Source organism: Anser brachyrhynchus, assembly GCF_964034855.1.
Source record: "Anser brachyrhynchus genome assembly, chromosome: 15".
Lineage (NCBI taxonomy): Eukaryota > Metazoa > Chordata > Aves > Anseriformes > Anatidae > Anser > Anser brachyrhynchus.
In genome coordinates this window covers 1,038,461-1,056,538 of record NC_137733.1, presented here as the reverse complement: position 1 = coordinate 1,056,538, position 18,078 = coordinate 1,038,461, and the positions used below count along the sequence as shown (strand labels likewise).

General features: G+C 38.6%; 1 protein-coding gene and 1 long non-coding RNA gene across 10 annotated transcripts in view; one reads left to right on the top strand and one right to left on the bottom strand.

Moving 5' to 3' along the window:
- Nucleotides 1–18,078, top strand: part of LOC308178402 — an 88,241-nt gene that overhangs the window by 59,784 nt on the left and 10,379 nt on the right. For 8 of the 9 annotated variants that reach the window (XR_013939727.1, XR_013939728.1, XR_013939729.1 and 5 more), the window contains exons 5-9: nt 956–1,105; nt 4,140–4,354; nt 8,948–9,103; nt 11,300–11,388; nt 17,317–17,542. This is a non-coding gene — a long non-coding RNA (uncharacterized lncRNA). The remainder of the gene's footprint in view (nt 1–955; nt 1,106–4,139; nt 4,355–8,947; nt 9,104–11,299; nt 11,389–17,316; nt 17,543–18,078) is intronic. The other variant, XR_013939726.1, reaches the window with a different exon arrangement.
- TEKT5 (tektin 5) overlaps nt 1,114–18,078 on the bottom strand; it is a 34,123-nt gene continuing 17,158 nt past the window's right edge. Inside the window, exons 8-9 of the mRNA XM_080556949.1 lie at nt 5,954–6,108; nt 1,114–2,573 (exon numbers count right to left, since the gene is read on the bottom strand). Of these exons, the coding sequence (XP_080413075.1) occupies nt 2,360–2,573; nt 5,954–6,108 (369 nt within the window). The 3' untranslated portion in view covers nt 1,114–2,359. The remainder of the gene's footprint in view (nt 2,574–5,953; nt 6,109–18,078) is intronic.

Genomic DNA, 18,078 nt, shown 5'->3' with positions numbered 1-18,078 from the left:
TTCTTTTTCTGTCAAAAAGCGTTATAAGAATTCAACTCTCTTAAACTTCTGCTATATGCTTCTTAACTGGGTTCTTGGCATAAGGAGGGGAGAAACTATTTCTAGAATAGCTGTGTGAACTGGGAAAGCCTCCAACTTCTAGAAATGTATTTAAAGACTTGAGGTTGATCCAAATTTCCAAATAATTTTTACTCTTCTGCTTGGTCAGCTGTCAGTATTTGATAAATAGGGTGGGCCTATTGTCAATATTTAACAGCTCAACACAAATATTATTCTTCCTACATTGTAAGAATAATATAAGAAATGCAAATCAAACACCTACACTTCGGTGGTAACAGAAGAAAGTGATAAAACCTTCCTTGCTGCCTTACAAAGGCATACAGAGGGAGGAAAATGTTACCAGTGGTAACAGTCTTCCTGCTGAGAAACAAAACACAGCCAGATTCCTCGTTCCTCCTACCTAAAGGCTTGTCCCAAGGGGGGGTCTGCATTTGAAGTTTGTTGTTAAGCGTTTCCGAGTAAGAAACAGTAAGATATGACTTAATTCAAACCAGATTACCAGTGAAGTCTTCTGTAAGAATCCCTCCTGCACACAGTGGCCACTTGGGCTGCTCTGCAGTCATGTATTGCAATATAACCACAAGTTGTGTATCTGGAAACTTCCCCCGTATTTGGGGGAATTCCTCTCAGGGAGTTGGAGACAGTGTGCACTATCCATAATCAAGTTACAGGAATTACCCTAATTTAGAAAATCAAGGTGCAGTGCAGTCAACGTGAGATGAGTTTAATGAGTACCAGAGTAGGCACAGATGTCACTTACCAAATGTGTATTCCAAAATGTTTCTCTGGGATTTTACATATGTACAAATATTTCACTGTGTAAATAGTTTGACACAATAAGCAGGAGATGCAACTTTTTCTTTTTTTTTTCTTTTTTTTTTTTTTTAAACTGAAGGAATGAAATTGATTGTGAAACAGCTCAGCCACAGCCACACTCAGTGAAAACTGAGGTTAACTTGCAAGGAAGTATCAGCACCACTGGGCTCAGTGATCCTCAGCAATGTTCCTTTTATTGGATTAAGCCACCACCCACGCAAAACAAAAGGTAAGGAACACAGCCAGTTTGTTCAGGAGATGTTCAAATCTAGCATTGTTTCAGATTTGGCCTTGGTCCAGCGTAAAATGTGTTTTGTGTGTTCCTAGAGCTGTTCTGTAAAGGGGACCTAAGGGAGCAGGAAACAGCTCAGTTACTACAATTGTGCTTTGCTGGTTATGCTGTACTACGTGGGTGTGAGTAAACCCAGTAGAGAAACACAAATAGCAGTAAAACATTTTTATTCCATTTTGTCCAAAAGTCAGACTGCTTTAGCATGAGTTAAAACTAGTTCTTCCTCAAATCCTTTACAGCACTATCAGTGTTTCAGCCTTCACCTGGAAAAGTCTGATCTCAAAGCCCATTCTTCCAACTTCTTTCCACTACACTGAGTAGTGCTCTGTTGAGATCTAGGAAGCTGAGAGATCTTGACTTACAGACTGAAGGACAATTTCAGTGCAGTCATTGTAGGTACATCATATTCTGTACGCTGGTTCCATTCCCCCTTCTTTGTCTTAACTTTCTCACTGGTGATGATGGAGCAATGGTATTGTCATTGTTCATGAAGTCCTTTGAGATCTACTGCTGTATACTACACATTTCTATAAAGTTAAGACCTTTAGACATCTTTCATGAATAGTTCATGTAAATACACAATATTTTCCTTATGCTTAAAGGTATGAAAGATCAAATTAAAGAAAAAAAAAGTAGGGATGAAAAGATTCTCTCTCAGTGAATACACGCTACATGTGCACCTGAAGTTGTTGCACTGAAATTGTCCTTCAACTTCTACAAATCAAGCTTGTTTGACGTCCTCTAATTCTAGACAAACACAAAATTTATCACTGCTAGACAGGAGGAGAGTCGAAGGACAGGGTAAGCATTTAAACACAACTTTACCATACAAGGATTGAAACACAAACGGCACAATATGCCAGACAGTTAAATCCTGTATTGTACTTACTCCATTGAGAAGTACTACAGCATGTTTGTCTATTGCTTTCTCTACCTAGTAACTCACAAATGTCCTGTAATATTTGTATGGTTATTTTAGCATGCTCTGATTCTGTTAGAACAAGCCCACTAATTCTACACCATAGTGCAGCTTCAGCTGAGACTACACAGTTGTTCAAAGGAGAAAAGCACAGTATTGATTTGGGTTAGTTTATTTCTATTGGATTTTGTTATTTGGGAGAAAAAAAAAGTTATCTTCAGAAAATCTTTGCAACTTTTATATTGTGTGCGAAAGATATCAAAGTTTCCTGCTCAAGTGTAGCCAATGAGGCGTGGGGTACTGGGGAAGGTTTTGCGCATGTCCATACACTTCTTGTCAATGAAGAAGGAGTTTGCCTTCACAGAAATGTCATGTTCCAGCTTCGATTTGTTGGCGAGCAGCATCTGCAGAGTATCACGAGCTTCTTGCAGACGTTTCTTTAAGGTCTGTAAGGTGTCATCTATAGTGTAAACTTCAGTGACAAGCCTGAAAAAAAAGAAGGGGACAGGTTGCTCACATAACTTTAGCAGTCCCTCACCACGTTCCTTTTTTGACAGTGGACAGATTTTGAGGCAGAATTTGAACAGCCTTCTTGGACTGAATTAATACGAAACCTATTTGTCAAACTAGTTTGTATAGCACCTGTAAGTGTGATTTCTTGCCTGCATTGACCTGCAATAGCACATGAAGCCACTCTGCATTTTATCTGATACCTCCTCGCTTGCAGGCTACTTGTGTAGCCTCTCTAGGGCTAGCATGGCCAGGCTGAACGCTTAACGTATAGTTCTGAAGTATATGTTTGGGATGGATATTACTGGACTCTGTGTAGTTTGTGACAGCTCAAACCCGTGCAGCACGTGTGCTAAACGATCTAGATTTGGTGGAGGAGCATGTTAATAAGAACAAGAATTACTTATCAGAACAACCACTGAAAGCAGAGCTCTGAAATCAAGATTTTCTGTGAGCTGATATTAGCCACATTTCTTCCAGTGGCCTATCAACACAGATGTGGCAAAGCTTCTTGTGTAGTCACTGAGTTGATAAACTCTCTTTAATGCTGTCAACTTTGTTTATTATCTAATGTTCTATTAAATGAGCAAAGCACCATAGCCTATTAAAAAAAAAAAAAAAAAAAAAAAAGATTTTTCCAGAATCAGCTGTAACTTGTTTTGGGACAGTCCCAGTTGCTTTAGCACAGAACAGCACAGAAAAACTAGACTTTTTTTTGTTTTCTGTCTAATCCCTTCACTACAAAGTTGGCAGCACACACAGAGAACAAGTGCCAACATCAGCACTTCCTTTTTAAAAAGCAGCAAACTCAGATAACATTTACGTGTTACAAAGAAGTGGTTCATTTGATGTTTTCTTTCTCTATTGCAATTGAACTATTAGGCTGAATCGTTGTGCTTTAAACAAGAGAAATACACTTAAATTATTTAAAAGTAAAAAATAAAATCCTTAAAAAGTGAATTAGCAAAAGGTTTTGCTTTCTCAGATAGGAACTTCTCTAAGAAAAACTATTTTATTTGAGATGTGAGCTCAGCCAAAAACTGTGATAGAAAAAAAAGCGTCCATGTTTCAAATACTCTCTGTCAGAATTTCCATCACTAATTGCGGTTATGATGAACATAACATACAAAGATTTGGATCAACTAAAGCATCCAAAATAATTTGGCCTGTACTGGGGAGCTGTGGCATAACAAAATTCACATGTGTCGGAGGAAGGAGAATAGGATACACTAATTATCTGTCACTATAGCTATGTCTAGTAAACAGCATACTTGTATAAAAATTGTTGTTGAAATATTAGAAATCATATCAGGCTGTTGGCAAATTTGTGTGTACAATAAGCCTAAAATACCTCTGAATACCTGCACAACCGCTTGTGAAGTTTTTATGTAACCCGTAAGCTGGTTGGAGTTGGAATGATTCAGAACGCCTACATATATATTCAAGAATTTCACGTTTATGTCTTTTCACTCTAGTTTAAGAAAATATTCAAAGACATTCTGATTTACAGTAATTTCAGATGAGGCTTGTGAACTCTTTCAGACAGGACCCTTTGGAATGTCAACAGCATCACTGGCAATTGTGGGAAGAAGGAGGAATAATGTGACTTTGCTTCAGCACACTTTTGATCCCAGTTTGGACAAGTTTTGTATCTTGGATATGTGCAGTCCTGCTGAATAGATTGATATCAATCATAATGCTGCAGACATTTTCGTGGAAGAGATCGTCAGGGGGAAGTAGGGAGAGAACAAGACTCAGTGAGTAAAGACTGAAATTGTATTATTTAAGGCCATCTTGGTGGTGGTGGCGGTGTTTTTATTTTTTTTTTCTTGTTGTTAAATAAAATGCTGACACTAGTTTATTTCCATACCTAATTGATGGTGCAGCAGTAACTGAAGTTGTGACTGATCTGCTCCCAGAGTAAAGGTAAGTGCTGAATTTATGCTATAGTGCTTAGATCAGAAGTTTGGTTTTTTTTCACAGCTGAATTCCTGCATCTAGAACAGGCGTGATTTGTGTGATATGAAAAGACATAAATAAAACTACCCAAACGGATATAAAAGACTTCATATCCAAAACAATGGTTTATGAGAATGGATTTGGAAAGCAGAGCATTAAGTTGAAGGAATCTAATATGTGGATACACCGAAGGAAATGTCAAGATCTGATTAAGGAGTTATGAAGCTGAAAAAAATAGATATTGCATTCTACAATTTATGGGCTAAGGAGATGGACGAAAAAGTGAAAAGATGCCAGTACAATAAACTATAATTCACTGTCGTTTCCTTGTTTGAATAGAAGCTTTTTGAGCTGATAAAACATGTTTAGGAACAGTAATATAAGTACTCAGTTTAAACATTATGTACTTTATTAATCTTATTGTATGTGAACCTGTTGTATGCAGTAGGATTTCGGTAGAGACAAATGCCAAAAGGGATCAGCTTCCTACTTTCTGGAAAAATATGCAAAAATTCTCATACTGGACTGCAAAATTTACTCCATCTATGGGAGGAACCCTGCAGCAGTATTTCTTGAGAAAACCCCCACAGAATATTTTGAAGACAGTACTTTAAATAAGATGTACTTGATAGGGTTCTCTTGCACGCTAATGTGTTCCAAATGGATTGGGAGGGAGGGAGATAACCGGGATTAAACTTCAGAAGACCCTTCCTTCATTAGGGAAGGATGACCAGTGTCTTGGACACCTTCTTGTATATCCAGGAGGACACAATACACACTGTTCAATGGACTATAGCACAAGGATCACCAAGCTGATGCCAACATATGTTGGGAAGGCCCTACAGCTACATGACCAAAATGCATGCTAGATGAGCTAACATGTCCAGAGATGATACTGGAATCACCATATGCTTGGATAAAAGTACTGAAAATGAGTTCAGACAGTAAGGGTTGCTGCCTCATTCTTATTTGCAACTAACTTTTAAAGGAGCTTGACCATTAGATAACTTCTGTATCAAGACAGAATTTTGTCTGGGAAAACATGTTTCTGAAATAAGGTATTTCCTGAATTGAAATCTTGGTGTTTCATCCTGAATGGAATTAAAATCAATTAATAAATCCCACTTGGGCATGAGACCAAAACCCCAAACATATGAACCACCAACAAGCAAATGGACTCCAAAGTGTCCTCGGAAAGGGTCTCTAAAGGCACACGCACTTAACATTTGGCCCATTACTTCAATGTAGATACTTGGATTTTAGTTTGTTTTTGCAGAGTTTATATTGTCACATAATGAATACAATTCTAATCCTGTTGAATTAATTCATTGTTGTTAAATTTCTCTTTCTTGAGTAGCTGACTGAGGAAGGGATGGGGTGGTCTGGCCTCTACTTACTGGTACTGAGGTGCATCACGGCAGAGCTCTATATTGGGTCGTTTAGTTCTCGTCTCCAGGCGTGTCTGAGCCACTTTCAGAGGGTACTCCTTTGCCATTATGGATCTCTCCAATAGCATGATCATATCTTCTGTCTGGAAGATTTCTTGAAGTACCTGAACAAAGCAGAACATTTTTGTAAGCCTCGTGTGCATATGAAACCATAACTCCCCCCTGCTTTAGACACTCCTATTGGACCTGCTTCGATTCTGGCATGTCACTTCCCTTTAATTTAGGGGAGGAGACTGCTGTAACCTCACAGTAATCAGGTGTATCTGTATAATTTGTTGGCTTGATCTTGCCATTTTTTACAAAGGCTATACAGCAATCACAGTTCTTAGAAGAGCCAGAGGCCATTAAATGCCATTAAAGCATGTAATGATGTTGTTCCTGGAAAGCTGGATAGCAATACTGGGTGATATTTCTGCTAAGAAATGCACCATTGTTTGATGTTATAACATTAAGGAATTTTAAGGCAAACTGGAATATAAATATATAACAAGTAGAAGAGAAGCACTGAATTCTTGCAAAGGGGAAATTTCAGCTTTTTTTTTTGTGTAAAGCCATTTTCATAGAGGCAATGTTTATAGCTCTAAAGAGACTCATTTCCATTTTTACTTCATTATCTACTTTTTCTCCTAAATAAAATAACTGCTGCTTGATCAGGGACTGTTTTGCAGCGTTAAAATTTCAACAAACTGCCACTTTCATTCAAACCTTCATTCAATTCTTATTTCCTTTTGCCTCATAAAAATTCAAAAGCCATCAAATACGTGCTCTCTGAAATTGTTTCATATTCCAAGTATTTTGAGGACATTTGCTGCAAGAATATATAAGCACAAGTAATATTTTCATACTGAAACTTCTGAAAGTTTTGAAAATCCTCTGGGAGCTTTAAAGGGAAGAACAGCTTGCTTTAAAAGCTTATTTTCTCTAAATGGGGAAGGTATGGAGTGAAACATCATCAAAAAGAGGCCCACAGAATTAGAATAGCATAGTTTTAGTTGCAGAATATATTATCATATACTTTATATTATTCCTCAGGATACTGTAACTGCTCTTTCCATTCTTTTCCATACTGATGGAAACACAAACTGCAAGGGGAAAGCTTATCTCAGTCATAAAAGGAGAGAGAGGGATGAAAACATATTCAGGTAACATTCCCTAGCCAATTGATTATTACATTACTGAAAGGTTAGTTATAGACAAAACCCAAAGGGCTAAGGATGCCAGGAGCCTGCACCCCAGTCCAAATCCTTAAGAGCTTGTTGGTGATGTGTAGTGGGGCAAGACAAGAGACCTGGCTAGCACTGTGCAAACCAGTTCACCCTTTCCAGTAATGCCACTTTCCAATGGACCCTGAAGCGGCAGTCTATGAATGTGCCTGCTGTGATTTAAAGCCAGGTGAGTGTCTCCTCACTATACTCCTGAGCCCTTTGGGTCTCATTTGGGTTCTCACAGAGCAGGCTTGAGAGCATCTTCACCTGAAAGAAGCCTTTACTGCGTACAGACTGCTGGGGAAAAGTCTGGTTTGTTATGAAAGGAACACAGGACAGAAGAAAGCAAAGTTCATAGTAGTAAATCTCTCCCTATAGTTTCATTCTGCACCAGGTCTTTCTTTATTAATCACTGTAAGCAAGCTGTGTTTTACAGGGAATATTTATGCAGGTAGGCCAGTGTGCTTTGGTGGCTTTTTACAGGAACTACTTATGGTAAGAGTGCATTGTTAGATATGTTGTTTTCTACCTTTTCTACAGTTCTACCAGTTACATACACACATTTCTGTAGTTAAAAAAAAAAAAAAGTTAATAAAGTTAGGTGTTTTCATTATGCAGAAAGTCCACATCTTTCCCTGAAAACACAAAGGCTTTGGTCTTCTGCTGCTTAGAAGCAAAATTAGAGTAGCTTGTGCTGTTGCCAGAACTTCACTATTTAGCAATTTGCTAAGAGAATCCTCTGTTTGCTCATTTGTACATGATGAAGGTGAGATCTGGCCCCCAGGTAGGCTGCTGGCAGTTAAAGGGATGTTGGGGAGCTCTTACAAGCTTGTCAGTCCTAACCTTTGTTCACACCTTTCACCTTCGTTGCCAACCAAAACATCAACCTGTGGGGACGTACCAAGGCTGCGAGGAAAGAACAGGCAGTGTGTTTAGAGGTCACCCTCTGCTGAGCCAGGGCCCTCCTTTCCTGTGTTTATCTTACAGCTTCTCTCACTGCCGTGGAGTTTCCCATGCTACGCCTTGCTACGTGCAGGGGGCTGAGTCCACTGTGCTGGTCTTCTGGTACCTGCAGTGAGGGTATTGCCTCTCACAGTCATTCTGCTTACAATTTATAGTAAATATCCTCCAATTTACAGTAAATTGTAAGTAGATTTTCTTTTTAATAATAAAGTGTAAATCAAAGTAAAAGCAATGGAACAAAGTCACACACATCACCTCAGCCTGGTAAGAACAGGACAAAATTATGTTTCAATTTAAGAAAGGATTGGGTGAATATTTGTTTTCTACCTATAATGACAGAGAGAGGGGATTTGTGTTCTCAGTCCTGATTGTGAATATGACCTCTGTGGTTCACACTTTGTCGGTGGTAACATTTTCTCTCTTCGGCATCAGGTGGAAATCCACTTTTGTGGAGGAAATCTATCAGTGAAACAGAGCAATTTAAGCAACCTGGAGCACTTCATTAGAAATGAACTGTCTGTGAAAGCAGCTCCAGCAGACCAATGTAGCAGTTTAGAAATGTGCTCATGTTATAGTAAGCATGTAATGTAGTCACTGTGCTCACCTTGTCTCATGACAGCATGAATCAAAATGCCCTTTATTCAGGGAGTGGAGTTAAGTTACAAGCTAGTGTGCGGGTAATTAATGCCAACTGTTCTGAGCAAGTTAAACAAGTGTAAGGAGATTGAAAGAACATTTTCTGATATATTTTTTTTTCTGCCCTCTCTCTCATAAGTATCTTGTGTATATTCTACACATGGAAGGAAAACAGGAGGCCCTCAAAGGGGACTCAGCATGTGCTCAGAAACACTAACTGCAGCAAACTCTGGAAGCAGTATCCAAATTTATATAGAAGACCAGGGAAGAAATTTAGTAGTCTTCTGTATTTCAGGTAACAGTGCCACAAATCGTTATTTGGGCTATAGCAAACAATGGCAAGTGTATTAATACATGGTAGTGCTTCTGTTACGGCTTGGTGTCCTTTACTCTTGCCTTCCGCATGTGTGAAAAGGTAAATTACATTAAGATGTAGAAGGAACAAGCTGATTCTAGTACACACCATACTGAGCAAATTGCCCATGTATAATCTATTCTCAGTCCCTTAGGAGTGCCATTTTCAAGTTCATCTAGCAGAGAGAACTTTACAAGAGAGGATTTCTGAAGCCACACTTCTCTTGAATCCTCTTCTCATGCGTTCATGTGGCCATAGTGAAAATACAACCACCAAACCACAAACCCATGTATTTTGATTTCAGTAGTAATGTTTCAAGTGTGTGAATATTGGTATTCATCAAACATGAGATTTGTTTCTGTCCCTTCACAGCACTTACTGTGCTGTGAGTTTGCATCTGTCTGGACCTCGTTGCCCGCTGCACATGTAGAAAACACCTGGGTGTTATCTTAGTGATAGAGAGGCAGGAGATTGTGTAGTCCTTTCTTTTTAGAATACTAACACATAAAACTGGCATAGGACAAGAGTCTTCTTGTATGCAGTCATATTTAGTGACTCAAAGTATTTAAAGCTTACACAGCCTACAAATTCACACAATGTTTATGTTTGAAAAGGGCAAGCTCGTGAGTCTAAATAGAAAATATTTCTCTTTATTGAGAATCTGGTAGTTTATTAGTCGTGAAAAGAGAGCTTTTATCTAACAGTCACAGAGAACTCAGTTGTATATCCAACCCTTGTAACGCTGTGTCTGCATAACGCATAGTAACTACAGAGCACCCTCATGCCACAGGACTTCAGGACACTAGAGCACCTTGTGCTTATGATGGTGCCAGTGATCCACAAAAGCTTTATGCACAACCAAGGCAAATGATGAGTGCTACTGAGCAAATCCTAGTCATTTGCTTTAAAAAAAGAAAAAAAAAAGAGAAAAAAAAAAAGAAAAAAAAAAAGAAAAAAAAGTTTAAGCCTGCCTGTGAACTTAAAATTCAAATGTTAAACTATGCAGCCATCTTTAAATCCTGCCTGGCTGCCTATAAGTGGATGTGGTTTAGGTTCATTGTGTGTTCTCTTTTTTTTTTCCTTACTTTTTTTTTTATTTTTTTAAGTGCTGTCAGTTCAGACCTACAGACTAAAATGCCCTCAGGGGAACCACCTCCAACACATCACAGAAGCTTTGTACTAACAATTTTTGATTACTCATTCAGGCTACACATTGGATAAAATGATTTAGATAATCTACTCTACATAAACGGATTGGTGGGGAGGATCACCAGATAGCGTTGCACCAGCCTACGTCATTTCTGGATGACCTCCAAAGGCAAGAAGCAAAAACAACAAATGCTGAGCAGTGTGTTCCTCAGAGAGCATGGTGAGGGACTGGCTCAGGCAGCTGCCCATCTGGAAACCTTTCCTGCCAGGACATGAGGAGAGTTTTGTGCTGCAGCATTCTTGAGAGCTTTCAGAAAACTGCTCTCCTTCCACTCTCTCACTTCACCAAGGACGTGAATTTTCATAGGCTGAGTACACAGAAAGACTGGGAGAAAGAAGCACTAAAGTCACACGTGTTTCATCATGTAATCAGGATAGTCATATGGACAACACAAGCATCTTTAAAATGCTGTGGTCTGACAGTTATCATTACTCTTTTTTGCTTCTGAAGCTTTGCTCAGTGTTTGGTAGCTGAATGCAAAAAGTAGCAGCCACATAATACGGTGGGAGGCAGGTGCCTCCTACTTTTGTAAATTCCTTTATATTTAATATTGTGTATCTCACTTTTTAAAACTTTTTTCATCCCCGTTTCCATATTTCAACCAATTGATTCTGTAAAAGTTTTAAGTTTATTGTAAGTTACCATACTTAAATAGTGTAAATGTGGCTGATTCATTTTAGAGCATATGACTACATTATTTTAGATTAAAACTATGATATCTTTCAATCTTCGGATTACAAGTGTAACCCAGATCTTAAATGTGAAATGAATTAGGACAATTTTTACTGTCATATGATAGCCAAATTCTTAATAGGCATTATCATGTTCTTTACTCTGGTGTTTAGGGTTTATTTCTTTTGAAGCTTAATTGCAGGTCATCATTTTATGATTTATAAAGTTTTGTTTGTTTGTTTGTTTTAATTCAGATGATGGTAAGAAATAGTCCAGGAATCATTTAACAAAAGAAGACAAACATTTAATAGTCACACTCCTCAACAGAATGTAACATCAGCAGGTAATGACTCAAATAGTTTAACTGTATTTTAGAAGAGTTAGAATCATTTTGAGCAGTGGTTTTGTGCATTTTTTGTGTATATTTGTATGGGATGTCTAAATGCCACAGTTAAGAGAAGCAGCTGACTAGTTTGGGCCCAAGGAAAAGATCTTCAAATCAATGCGTTGTACAATTCAACAGGGACATCAAGAGTCTCCACTGGATTGGTCTGGGCTTGGGAATATTGCAAGTTTTTATCTATAAAGCTTCATAACAATGGAAATAGGGATGGCATAAATACAGTCAACAGATCTGAAAGCTAAAGCATACTTTAAATTCTATGTGTGCCAAAGGAAACATACAAAATCCCCAACATTTTCTTTATAACTGTCTTAAACGTAACATTTTCACAGAAGAGAGAGAGGAGGGAAAAAAAAGAAAAGAAACTATTAGAATGTAAATACTACTTACAGAACAAAGAAGTCATTAAATATACATCTGGATATTTAATCTGTGTCCTTACAATCAATTTCTGCATGGTTTACCCATCTACCCCATACAGATTGAAAGAGAGGACCAGGGACTCTGAGCCTTTCATATGTTCACTGTAACAATTTCCAATCCTCTAAAAAGCCTCCTTCCACCAAATTCATATATGCATTTTTTTTACTTTTACCCTTGAAAATAATCCAATCAATTTCACACTTATATGAAGTTTCTATTTAACTTTTTCACTGTCCCTTTAAATGTACAAGATGTTTATTTTAAAACAGCTTTATTAAAATTAAAGGGGGAGAAAAGTATGGAATCATTTAACTTGGGCTGGATTTGCAAAAATATTTTCAAAATAACATAACTATACACAAGAAAATGCTTATTTGTATACCTCATTGCTACATGCTTAACTATTGAAGGACAAAAATAAGCCTCAGAAGTTCTGTCATATTTTTCTACAATTTTACACTGTTTCATGCCTTCGGATGCTGCAGGACCAGCACTTTAGGCGTATCATAAAATACTCTATTATTAATGTGTTTTTGCTAAACCTGGTCAAAATAACAATTAAATCTGCAGTTTGAGTCTTGTGCACACTGTTCTGTCTGAAGTTACTTCATCTGAGAGAAGGGTACACATCCCTTTAATAGAGAAAAGATGCCTCTACAAAGAGATGGTGCCACAGAGAGGAACTGCTATGGCTCATGCAGCTGCTGATTCTTGTTAGAAATGAGATTCTTTCTAGTCATTAATGAAACGTAAACCCCGTCACACTAAGCTACGTTGTCGATGTTTGTCTCATGACCCTTAAAGCCTGAAAATGCTTCTTTTCTAGACAAGCTACTACATACACCCATCTCTTGTTTTGGTACAAGACAGCCCTTTCTGAGAATAAGGAACAGTTTTATAAACATATATCAGCACTGCTGCCTTGAACTAAATCCTGTTTCCTCTGGAAGCCTATATGAATTGCCTGAGTGCAGATGGGCTGCAGGGGAGGGAGCAGTAGTAGTAACAACCACCTCTGTTTCTCATATTTAAATGTCACAGCAGAAAAAAATTTTCTTCTATATCAATGTCAGAAAAGGCTTGTTTTCATTCAATCCAGGCTGCCTTTACTTGGCAGCTGGAAGTGTGTCCCTTGGTGTGAGATTTTGCAAATAAAGGCACATGGATTCATGATAACCTGAATGCATCCTGATGAGCAATAGCTCTCACTTGATTATGCTTATTCTAGCCTACCCCATTTTATGTTCCCCTTAGGCTACTCCATGAAGTGGAGGATTGCTGCATGGCGCGCAGAGAAGCCAGGATTCTCCACTTGCCCAGAGTTAGTACTCTGGTCTAGTCTATGCAAGTCTTTATGATTTCGTGAGACAAAGCAACCATTTTAGGAGACAAAAATCTACTTTTGTTTTCAAGTTAGTGCCTTAGTTTTCACCTGTAACTTCTCTTGGTTTGTAGGTAACAGTCTAATGTGTATGTAGTCCCAGCTTAAATAATTATTTCCTCCTTCAAACAGGTTTTTCCAGGCAAGTTTGTGCTGCTTACACCAACCAGCACCCACCTTCCCAACCAATTCTGAGTCACTCTTTGTTAATCGTCCAACAGGTTCCAATATTAAACAATAAGATTAAGTGTATACCCAGCCACCAGAAACAGGCATAAGAAACTGTAAATGACTCAGGTTTTAAGACATAAAATGAGGAAGAGAAAAAAGTGGCAAACAAAAACTTGCATAAAATTTACGTGAGGATACATCACGGTCTGAGATGAAGGCCTGCGTGGGGAGAGTGCCGTGGGGAAGGTGCTCCCTCTCCTATATGCATGCTCCTGCTCACAGCCCTGCCTCCCCTCTTCTTCATGCAGCTTGGGTGGGCACTGCCTGTCTGATTTCAGGAGTTCGTTATGGCCCTGTTCAGAGCAAGGCCTTTTCGACAGCCATAGGCAGGCTCCTCTTAGAATTTCACAGATGAGAAGTTTGAAAATTCTTTCAGAGGCTGGTAGGCAGTTCCTGGTTTTACTGCCACGGAGGTTTTCCTGGTTTTCATCCTGTGTTTTATGCTAGTTATAAACGCAAGTAGGTTTATGCTTTGAATTAGAAGTAAATGGTGTGAGTATAAAATGTATTCCGTATTTTTGTCTAGCCACCATATAAACATATTCAGTAGTTGCTAAGACAGGAAAGGTTGGTTGTTTTTTAATTTATAAATAAATTTAAATTTAATAAAAAATATTGTGTGAGGGATGGAAACTCTGTGAGGGTAAACTGCTTAAGAGATGGAGTAACTTACTAAAAAAGAATTCTGTAGTTTCTCCAGGTATAGAGTAAAATATATCAAACAAAAAGGCAAGAGTTAATTTCCACCATATATTGATGTAGTACACTGACTTTTCAAACCCTAGGGGTTAAAAAAAAAAAAAAGAGTGGGGGAAACTGTTTTTAAGAGCATACATTTCTCAGTGAACTGAATGGAAATACTCAGAATCATGGTTTCTCTTTTTTTTGGAGTAGGTGGTTTTTTTTTCATGGTTTTACTAAACATGTATCTGTTTTTCTAGAATGTTTCTGATCCCTGTGCTCCCGGGTAGAGGAACAGTAAACCTTGCAGGAAGGGTGGTGCTGGGCAGCTCTGCCTCTGAACATACAAATGCTTCTGAGCAGAGTGCAGGTGTTCTGTCTTGCATGGTGCTAGCTGAGATAATCTGGTGTTTAGGCATGGTATAAATAGTGGGCTATGTAGATACGTCACTTGCTGTCTGGTCTGACTGATTCTCAGAGCTATTGCATGTAAACATCCTGTCCTATTGGGTATTTCCAGGAGAGTGAGGCCAAGGTAACTATTTATGTTAATATTAACTTTATGGAAAAGAGATGCAAACATATTAATGAGGGGCTGGCACCATGATTAAAGGTTTTCTTTCTTTCCCTAAAGATTTGTGTACATTTTACATCAGACGTAAAATATATTTACCATAATTTTTCTTGTCATAAATTGAATGTTTCTTGCAGTGAGGCATGAAGGCGCCATATCACTATCTCTTACACTGTATTCCGTAGGCTATATTTTCTATTCACCTAAAAATCAGGTTCTAGAAAAGCTCTGAGCCTGACCAGAGTTATACATTGTGATTAGACCCTTACAGAATACTTCCATCCCCAAACAACCACATCCACTGGGAGCCCAGTGACGATGAAACACAGCGGAGCCGTAACACCTTTCTTGGTTTGGGAGCTAACCCTCGCCAACGAGCCAGGCAGGGCTCCTCGTCTTCTGCCTCCAGCACCTCATATTTTTAGGGTTCTGCCATCCAGATTCTGGATGAACCTCACCTTGTTATGACCTCGATTAATCCCAGAATCGAGTAAGATGAATTAAATGACAGACTTGTGAAGCTGGGACTGAAATGGAAATAGGAAATATTCGATCTCAGGGCGAGAAGGAAGTTTTAGTTATCTAGCTGCCTGCACTGCCCGCAGGATGTTAGTCAGTCCTGCAGTAATTCCTCTTCATAAGCCTGTGCCTGTAGAAAGAGCAGAACTTTCAGGGAGAACAGTGATCCTGATTCCTGGTGCTAATGAAGCAACCTATCTGTGGTAAGTTGTTGCAGTGATGAATTCCTTTGCTCTGAAAAATAAGCGCTTATGTTTTCCATCTGGATTTGTCTGGCCACTGATTCTTTGTTTTTGTCTGCTCAAGCAAAGAGTCTTCTATTATAATTCTTTTGTCTTCTGTATATATATGTGTGGATTTAGCAAATTCTCTGCCCTACACAACAGTTATTTGGATAAGCTAAATAAAGTGGTGTCATCTAGTGCTACTAACGTCATCCTTTTCAGCCTGCTACGGAGAAAGTTGAGGAAGTTGAGGAACTTATTCAAGCAAAAGCCTGCTTTCCAATCCTTTAAGCGTTCTTGCAGTTGTGATGACTTCCAGGCTTTGGAGTTGCAGTAGGGAATGCTTTATACCACACCCTTGCTTCCATGTACTTAGCTTGATTGCCACTGTAAAGATGGCAAATTGTCTCAATCCTCTAGAAAAAAAAATAAACCAAAGTGGGGAGGGGATAATTCTGCATGGAAGCTGTACCGTGAACTAGACAGGGAAACTTATAAAGCAAGTTTTTAAGGACAGCATTTCCTTTCTGCATTCAGTAGATTAATGTTCAAAGCCATACAAAAGCACTTTAATCCCTTTTTACTGTTCCCCTATGCAAGTCTCTTCTGATAGACTTGGAGGCTGTCAGCCTCACCAGCCAGCCTCCCCCGAAGAAGCGGCAGGCAGGAAAAGCCAAATAGCAGGTGATGAAAATCCGAAGTGAAGAGAACTCAAACGGTTTCCTGAATACATCAATGGGGTAACAGTGAGAGCACACAGCAGCTGGACTGAGAATGTAGAAAGACAAGTAGGAATCACTGACAAACAATGCTTTTTGGAGACTTTCCTTATGCTGACTTGGAAACTTGATCTGAACTTGGAGCCTATTCAGTACTGACACTCAGACCAAACTCCAAGTAGAAAAAAGGGTAAAAACATAGCTGTTCTAACACAAGACATCTGTAAGTCACTAAACCATTCCTTTAGCTAAATGCAAATTAGTGTAGGTTTATAGTAAAAAATGTAGTGGAGCAGGTGATATGTACTATAAAATGGTAGCGCATGTATGTTTTCATCCTTGTGCATTGTCTGATGATGAGAAATTGAAAGCATTTGGTCTTGTTTGGACTGATTTAGATAAGAAAAAGAAGCAAAGGCTGTGTCATGCATTTGATTGTTGGAGTTTTTGCTCCATTGCTCTTTAAATAATTTTCTTAGGTTTGTTTATCAAATGCCTGCCAGGAAGAGTTCTTACGTGCATCCCTTGGCCTTAAGTGAATTGGGAATTGTATATAGTTAAGGCAAACTATATGAAGTCTTTCTCTGAAGAATGTGTTTTGTTCATGTGTTTCTAAATATGCCATGTGGATGCTCTGTAGTGGGAAACAAGGTTAAATGCTGTGACAGAAGCTCAATCAGTTGCAACAGGAATGTTTTTGGGATCTGCTATTTAATTGTGTGTCAGTAATTCAAGGTAAATGGTGCAGGAACATGGTAGAAACTGAGGTACAAATCCACCAGAAAGAAGTACTAGTAGCAGACAAAATACTTCTAAAAGCAGATGGACTGCTGTGTAGTCATTACTCAGACTTGCACAGTTTGTAACCTGAAATGGAGACATTATGTCATTGATGGAGAAGGTCCTGGCAAAACTCCTGGCATAATACTTGATAGAAGTAAAAACAACAGGATACCTTCATTGCATAGAGACTTTCTGTGTGTCTTTTGGTAAAAAGAACATACTTAGCTGGACATAAAGGTAGACAACATCCTACAATAAAACTAAACAGATGTAATAATAGACACTGTTTTTCTTTACATTTTGTTTTTTAATATAAATGTGGTATTTTTTTAGGAGGAGGAAGAAGAGCTGGAAAGAATGCTAGGGAGCATCCACACAGAGCCTTCACTAGCATAACTGTTACCAGCTACTTGTGAACTAGAATGTCTACCCAGCAATTCTTCTGGACAGCAGCTCTGTAAAGCAGCCCGGCAGGCAGCAGCATGCAGGAAAGAAGGTACACGATGCAACACGCGCAAATGTCCACTAAGGAGAAAATCCTAGCTCTGAAAAATAACAGGTATAGCAATCTCCATGTGATATTTCTTAGTTTGCCTGCATAAATTCAGAACTAAGTAAATCTTGTTCATTCCTGTATTTTTTTTCCAGTTTATTGTTTTCCAAGCAATAAATGAGTAGCACTCTGTTCACATAATCTTGTGTGTGATACAATACTGTCATCAAGCAAAGGAAAGAAAGGCAGGAAGAGAGAGGCTGTTTACCAGTTGAGAACAGCAATACAACAATGTTCTAATGGATTATTACAAAAGCAATATCCATGTTCCTTTTGGTAGTGCCTTTCCCTAAACAGGTTTGAAGCAATGGCGTTCTTGCAGAGAAAGTTAGGATCATGAAAGGGTGGCTGTAAGGACAGCCTACATGGTGAGCAGAGATCTCACTCTTCACTGATACACCTCTGTTCCATGTATCACTTGGTACTACTGTTTTTAATGCAATTTATCCATGACTAGACAATATATTGTTGTCTTGTGGCCCTACCCCTCTGACAGAAACAGTCATTCCCTCCTTCTGGCATATCCCTACAGCACAGAATAT